This window comes from Oncorhynchus gorbuscha, linkage group LG10 (assembly GCF_021184085.1).
Source record: "Oncorhynchus gorbuscha isolate QuinsamMale2020 ecotype Even-year linkage group LG10, OgorEven_v1.0, whole genome shotgun sequence".
Taxonomy (NCBI): domain Eukaryota; kingdom Metazoa; phylum Chordata; class Actinopteri; order Salmoniformes; family Salmonidae; genus Oncorhynchus; species Oncorhynchus gorbuscha.
Genome location: NC_060182.1, coordinates 71,057,277 through 71,065,248, shown reverse-complemented (window position 1 = coordinate 71,065,248; position 7,972 = coordinate 71,057,277). Strand labels below are relative to the sequence as shown.

The 7,972-nt window shown below is 42.5% G+C and overlaps 1 protein-coding gene across 1 annotated transcript in view; it reads left to right on the top strand.

Annotated features, from left to right (window-relative positions):
• The first annotated feature begins 293 nt into the window (after positions 1 to 293).
• The window catches only part of LOC124045272 (placenta growth factor-like), a 38,585-nt gene continuing 30,906 nt past the window's right edge, over positions 294 to 7,972 (top strand). Inside the window, exons 1-2 of the mRNA XM_046364563.1 lie at positions 294 to 502; positions 677 to 945. Of these exons, the coding sequence (XP_046220519.1) occupies positions 877 to 945 (69 nt within the window). The 5' untranslated portion in view covers positions 294 to 502; positions 677 to 876. The remainder of the gene's footprint in view (positions 503 to 676; positions 946 to 7,972) is intronic.

The window sequence follows — 7,972 nt, the reverse complement described above, 5'->3', positions numbered from 1 at the left end:
TCTAAATCCTAACAGCCTGACAATTAGGGACCATATTGGTCTCTGGGCCTGAACAATGATACATTGTTGAGAAGAACCTTAACTGCCCAAGACATGTCAAAGGATTCATACAGTTATCAAGAAGCTGGGTATATGGATGAAAAACTCTACGCCATAAGAACACAGCATATAAGAACACAGCATATACCTCCATTAGTTCCATGAAGTATTTCCCGAGGAGAGGAGGAGTGTATCACGACTAGAGAGAGATTGAGGGAAACTGGAGGGGAGGGGATTTAAATGGGTAACATGTTGAGAGGTAGTGAGGCAATTAGTGACAAGAATGTCACTTTGTCGAAGAAATACACAGAGCAAGACCGAAATACCACCATTCAAATTAACCAGGTTACCGAAGTGTGACAGCAGCTCCTCGTGCACTTTTTGGAAGGAACATATATGTAAACTTTTGGAAAAATATCTATAGATTGTTTTTTCGACTTGCTGATTTGTTGGACACGTTCTGGTAAAAGTATTGTTTGGTTTAGGAGGGATATTTTATGTGCAGTATTCCTGTGACATTTTTGTAACCTATTTCAAAAAGGAAACAATATTATTTTAAAATAATAATAATTAAAAAATTGCGTATAAAATTATACAAATATATATCAATTTACGTTCTGAGAGGCTTTTTCTGTAGCTCGGTCAACTTCATCAGGTTACTCTTGAGAGCGGTCATTGCCTCGCCGTTATTGAAGAAGGAACGAGGTAGAAGTGTCTCAGCTGCAATTTCTTCTCTGGACTGGAGAAGAATAATCACTGCTCCGCTGATCTGCACATTGGAGGATATCGCTTACATTGTAAAACTTCATCATCTGGCCTTCTGACAAGAAACACGAAATGAAACCCTTTGCCTCGTTCGTCATCCAGATTGCAGTGACGCTCCAACTTCAGTTTTCACCTGCTCAGGTATGCTATGTTTCAATATTCTACACAGAACACAGCGCAAATTAAATATTTATTTTCATTTTTATTCAAGCTACAATTCATATCCAGTTTATTGCGATATACCAATAGGGCATATAATTGGCCTAAATATTTGAGGGTACGTCTAATGTTATAACAAATGATCAATATGATTATTTGTATGATTACACTGAAACGTATGATTATTGTGATTCGTATTGTTAACAAGCTAATATAACTATAAATACATGTAAACATATATTTTCATTACACTGGTATTGACATATCAGATTAGACCACAAAGTCGTCTTTCTAACTGACTCAGCAAAAGCCATTCAGAGCGCTATGTCGATTTCTCATTGTGTCTTGATGATACTATGATCTCTTTTTGAACGCGTGCCATGCTGACACAGTTGTGTTATGAGGTGGAACGTGACAAACTGCATCTCTCTGTCTCAGACTGTTCAAAGTTTTCATAGGGTTTCCATGATACATTTTGGGCGATTTGAGAACTTTATGAATGATATGCGCAAATGAGCATCGTATATATAATGATTGATTTCTTTATGAACTGTTCAGGGAAAACTCGATCTGTCTCTGACCACTCAGTTCCTTTCTAAGCATAATTGAATATGAGAATTTCAGAGATAGAAAATAAAACCATTGTCTCCAAACGTCCTACTCCAGGAAGGCAGGAGAGCAACAGAGCCTTGTAATTCTGCTAGAGGCTTAGAGACTTGGCAGTGTCACTCTGGTCAAACTGGCAAGAGAGTGCAGTAATGAGAAATTCACATCTCTGCACTTTTCACCTCACCTGCTAAAAGCTGTAATTTTCTCCACTGTCTTTTCTCCTGCCTTTAATACGGCAGTGTGTGTTTGTGTGTGTGTGTGTGTCCTCTGTCACTATATGCCGTTTTAGTCAGAAGCTAGCCTCAGAAGCCATTAGTGTAATCCAGGGCCCTATTTGGACAAAGCTGGTCTGTGTTCTCAGTGCCTTGTCATTGCCAACCTTAGTCACAAAATGTACCGGCAATACGTTTGCCCGGAAATAGGTAGTCCCCATTCAAAGTCTTGTGCCATCCTGCAATAACACTTGTGCCACCAACCGGACATTGGACATTGGCAAATGTGTCTGCTGTGAGTGCAGTACCAGAGCGAATCCATTCAGTCTCTCTCTTTCTCTAAGGTGAGTAATCGTTGGCTCTGTCTAAACTGCCGCTAGTCCCTGCCACTCCTGTTTAATGGAGAGCAGGTCTCCTCCCAGGGCCCATTCACAACCATTGTCTCACTGTTCATAAACTGACTCTGCCTATTGGTCGTAATGGCACTGCAGTTGTTGCCCTGTGCCCGTAGACGTTGTGTGAATGAGGAGACTTGAGTTCCACTTCTCTGAGGCTCATCTGAGCTCTAAGGATGGGGGGACAAGAGCCGCACACCCCTCTGGGTTTTTCATGCAGAGCAGAGCCCTGGGTCAGAGCTCAGAGGGAGAGGCTGGCTGGCTGGCTGGCTGCTACAGGAACTGGAGTTAGTAGGAGAGTGGGAGTCTAGGAGGGGAGAGGCAGGGTCTGGGGCTGGGGCTGCCACATCATTAATACTAATCCACATAATCAGCTCATGGCCTGCTTACTCAAAACATGAGGGGTGAGAAAATCCAGCGCTCTTAACACGTATCAGGTTAAGCTGGTGTCCGCAGTTTGTAGACGGATGGGGAATGTAAACTACACAACCCTGAGCTACAACATACAGTAAAGGAGGCCTTTAAAATATATATCACACTTGTCAAATGTCACGTTCATATGCTACACCATCAAATCAAATCAAAACCAATTTTATTTGTCACATGCCCCGACAACAACAGGTGTAGACCTTTACTTGAAATATTTACTTACAAGCCCCTAACCAGCAATGCAGTTTTTTTAATAGAGCTGATCAAATATTTACTTACAAGCCCCTAACCAGCAATGCAGTTTAAAAAAATAGAGTTGATCAAATATTTACTTACAAGCCCCTAACCAGCAATGCAGTTTAAAAAAATAGAGTTGATCAAATATTTACTTACAAGCCCCTAACCAGCAATGCAGTTTAAAAAAATAGATTTGATCAAATATTTACTTACAATCCCCTAACCAGCAATGCAGTTTAAAAAAATAGAGTTGATCAAATATTTACTTACAAGATCAAATATTTACTTACAAGCCCCTAACCAGCAATGCAGTTTAAAAAAATAGATTTGATCAAATATTTACTTACAAGCCCCTAACCAGCAATGCAGTTTAAAAAAAATAGAGTTGATCAAATATTTACTTACAAGCCCCTAACCAGCAATGCAGTTTTAAAAAATAGAGTTGATCAAATATTTACTTACAAGCCCCTAACCAGCAATGCAGTTTTAAAAAATAGATTTGATCAAATATTTACTTACAAGCCCCTAACCAGCAATGCAGTTAAAAAAATAGAGTTGATCAAATGTAAAGTGACTATGCATAGATAAAAAACAGCGAGTAGCAGCAGTGTAAAAACAACAGGGGGGGGGGCATTTGATTAGTTGTTCGGCAGTCTTATGGCTTTGGGGTAGAAGCTGTTAAGAAGCCTTTTGGTCCTAGACTTCACGCTCCGGTACCACTTGGCTGTGCGGTAGCAGAGAGAACAGTCTATGACTAGGGTGACTGGAGTCTTTGACCATTTTCCTCTGACACCGCCTAGTATATATGTCCTGGATGTCAGGAAGCTTGGCCCCAGTGATGTACTGGGCCGTACACACTACCCTCTGTAGCACCTTACGGTAAAATGCTGAGCAGTTGCCTTACCAGGCCGTGATGCAACCAGTCAGGATGCTTTCAATGGTGCAGCTGTATACATTTTTGAGGATCTGGGGACCCAGGCCAAATCTTTTAAGTCTCCTGAGGGGTAAAAGGTGTTGTCGTGCCCTCTTCACAAGTTATTGGTGTGTTTGGACCATGATAGTTTGTTGGTGATGTGGACACCAAGGAACTTGAAACTCTCGACCAGCTCCACTTCAGTCCCATCGATGTTAGTGGGGGCTTGTTCGGCCCCTCCCTTTCCTATAGTCCACGATCAGTTCCTTTGTCTTGCTCACATTGAGAGAGAGGTTGTTGTCCTGGCACCACATTGCCAGGTCTCTGACATCCTCCCTATATGCTGTCTCATCATTGTCGGTGCTTGGCCATGCCGTTGTGGGTGAACAGGGAGTACAGGAGGGGACTAACCTCGCACCCATGAGGGGCCCCAATGTTGAGGATCAGAGTGGCAGATGTGTTGTTTCCTACCCTTACCACCTGGGAGCGGCCTGTCAGGAAGTTCAGGATATAGTTGCAGAGTGAGGTGTTTAGTCCCAGGGTCCTGAGCATAGTGATGAGCTTTGTGGGCACTGTGGTGTTGAACACTGAGCTGTAGTCAATGAACAGCACTCTCACTTTGGTGTTCCTTTTGTCCAGGTAGGAAAAGGCAGTGTGGAGTGCAATTGAGATTGAGTCATCTGTGGATCTGCTGGGGCAGTTTGCGAATTGAAGTGTGTCTAGGGTTTCTGGCATGATGGTGTGTTTGATGTGAGCCACGACCCGCCTTTCAAACCACTTCATGGCTACTGACGTGAGTGCTAAGGGGCGGTAATCATTTAGGCACGCTACCTTCGCTTTCTTGGGCACAGGGACTATGGTGGTCTGTTTGAAAGGTATTACAGACTCGGACAGGGAGAGGTTGAAAATGTCAGTGAAGACACTTGCCAGTTGGTCAGCGCATGCTTTGAGTACATGTCCTGGTAATCCATCTAAGCACCACAGCTTTAGGAATGTTGACCTGTTTAAAGGTCTTGCTCACATCGGCTTCGGAGAGCGTGATCACACAGTTGTCCAGAACAGCTGGTGCTCTCATGCATTCTTCAGTGTTGCTTGCCTCGAAGTGAGCATAAAAGGCAATTTGCTCATATGGTAGGCTTGTATCACTGTGCAGCTCGCAGCTGGGTTTCCCTTTGTAGTCCGTAATAGTTTTCAAGCCCTGCCACATCCGACGAGTGTCAGAGCAGGTGTAGGATTCAATCTTAGTCCTGTATTGACACTTTGCCTGTTTGATGGTTCATCCAAAGGCATAGCGGGATTTCTTATATTAGTGTCCCGCTCCTTGCAAGTGGCAGCTCTAGCCTTTAGCTCAGTGCGGATGTTTCCTGTAATCCATGGCTTCTGGTTGGGTAATGTACCAGAAGTCACTGTGGGGACGACCTCGTTGATGCACTTATTGATGAAGCCGGTGACTGAGGTGGTATACTCCTCAATGCCATTGGATGAATCCTGGACATATTCCAGTCTGTGCTAGCAAAACAGTCCTGTAGCATAGCATCCCCATCATTTAAACACTTTTGTATTGAGAGAGTCACTTGCACTTCCTGCTTTAGTTTTAGCTTGTAAGCAGGAATCAGGAGGTTTGAATTATGGTCAGATTTGCCAAATGGAGGGTGAAGGAGAGCTTTGTATGCGTCTCTGTGTGTGGAGTAAAGGTGGTCTAGATTTTTTCCCCCTCTGGTTGCACAGGTGACATGCTGGTAGAAATGAGGTGAAACATATTTAAGTTTTCTGCATTAAAGTCCCCGGCCACTAGGAGTGCCGCTTCTGGATGAGCATTTTCTTTTTTTGCTTATGACCTTATACAGCTTGTTGAGTGCGGCCTTAGTGCCAGCATTGGTTTGTGGTGGTAAATAGACGGCTACGAATAATATAGATGAGTACTCTCTTAGTAGATAGTGTGGTCTAATCAAATCAAATCAAAGTTTATTTGTCATGTGCGCCGAATACAACAGAATAAACCTTACAGTGAAATACTTACTTACAGGCTCTAACCAATGGTGCCAAAAAAAGTTAGGTAAGTAAAGAAATAAAACAACAGTAGAAAGACATTTGAAAAAAGAGTAGCAAGGCTATATACAGCCACCTGTTAGTCAGGCTTATAGAGGTAATAGGTACATGTAGGTGCGTTAAAGTGACTGTACATATATGATGAACAGAGAGTAGCAGAAGCATAAAAGAGGGGTTGGCGGGTGGTGGGACACAATGCAGATAGCCCGGTCTACAGCTTATCATGAGTTACTCTACCTCTGGCAAGCAATACCTCGAGACTTCTTTAGTATTAGACATTGTGCACCAGCAGTTATTGACAAATAGACATACACATTGTCTTATTACAACTTTATAACAGTGTTTTTCTGGGCTAGAGCCTGGATGGAATGCTTCTCTTTATCTGCTGCCTTGCTAAAACTGAATATACACTCAATGCTGTTATTGGGGCTGCCAGGGTATTCTGCATGTTTTTCCTAAGTGCTGGTCCAGGGTATGTTCCCAGCTTAATGTAAGATTGTAAAATGAGTGTAAACCATCTTCCTACAGTTATTCCAAGATAAGATGTTTTACTTTCCCTTTTAGGAGTCTTGATATGCAACAGTAAATAATTTCCAGACATCTCACACAGTAGCCAAAGGATTTATCCAATGCAGGGTTTTCTACTTATTCCCAATCCCAGACACTTCATCATGAATTCATCATGTGCAGCATTCCATGGGCACTCCCTGCGTTACTTTAGAGGATCGCAATAAGATCAGAATTGATCTTTTTGCACGTTCACATCTGACCAGAAACATTAAATCTTACTGAACGTGATGTGGTACTTGAAAACCAGGTCTGGATGGGCTTTGGGTAATGGCCTATTTGAACAAGCTTAAACAAGGTACCGAAACTTAAACAAAGTGCTTATGCTTTGGACGCAGTATGCTGTGTGAGGTCATCCTCAACAGGGTTACCTAGGTGACACTGAGTGCTCAGAGTAATTCTGCTTATGTGAGGAGGAGGACTGGGATGTTGGTACAGTTGAAGTCGGAAGTTTACATACACCTTAGCCAACTACATTTATATTCAGTTTTTCACAATTCTTGACATTTAATCTTAGTAACAATTCCCTGTCTTAGGTCAGTTAGGATCACCCTTTTATTTTAAGAATGTGAAATGTCAGAATAATAGTAGAGAGAATTATTTATTTCAGCTTGTATTTCTTTCATCACATTCCCAGTGGGTCAGAAGTTTACATACACTGAATTTGTATTTGGTAGTATTGCCTTTAAATTGTTTAACTTGGGTTTCGGGTAGCCTTCCACAAGCTTCCCACAATAAGTTGTGTGAATTTTGGCCCATTCCTCCTGACAGAGCTGGTGTAACTGAGTCAGGTTTGTAGGCCTCCTTGCTCGCAGACTCTTTTTCAGTTCTGCCCACAAATGTTCTATATGATTGAGGTCAGGGCTTTGTGTTGGCCACTCCAATACATTGACTTTGTTGTACTTAAGCCATTTTGCCACAACTTTGGAAGTATGCTTGAGGTCATTGTCCATTTGGAAGATCCATTTGCAACCAAGCTTTAACTTCCTGACTAATGTCTTGAGATGTTTCTTCAATATATCCACATCATTTTCATTCCTCATGAAGCCATCTATTTTGTGAAGTGCACCAGTCCCTCCTGCAGCAAAGCACCCCACAACATGATGCTGCCACACCTTGCTTCACGGTTGGGATGGTGTTCTTCAGCTTGCAAGCCTCCCCCTTTTTCCTCCAAACATAACGATGGTCATTATGGTCAAACATCTTTGTCCCCATGTGCAGTTGCAAACCGTTGTCTGGCCTTTTTATGGTGGTTTTGGAGCAGTGGCTTCTTCCTTGCTTTCCGGCCATTCAGGTAATGTCGATATAGGACTCGTTTTACTATGGATATAGATACTTTTGTACCGGTCTCCTCCAGCATCTTCACAAGGTCCTTTGCTGTTGTTCTGGGATTGATTTGCACTTTTCGTACCAAAGTACGTTCAACTCTAGGAGACAGAATGCATTTCCTTCCTGAGCGGTATGCATGCTGCGTGGTCCCATGGTGTTTATACTTGTTTACTATTGTTTATACAGATGAACGTAGTACCTTCAGGTGTTTGGAAATTGCTCCCAAGGATGAACCAGACTTGTGGCGGTCCACAATTCTTTTCTGAGGT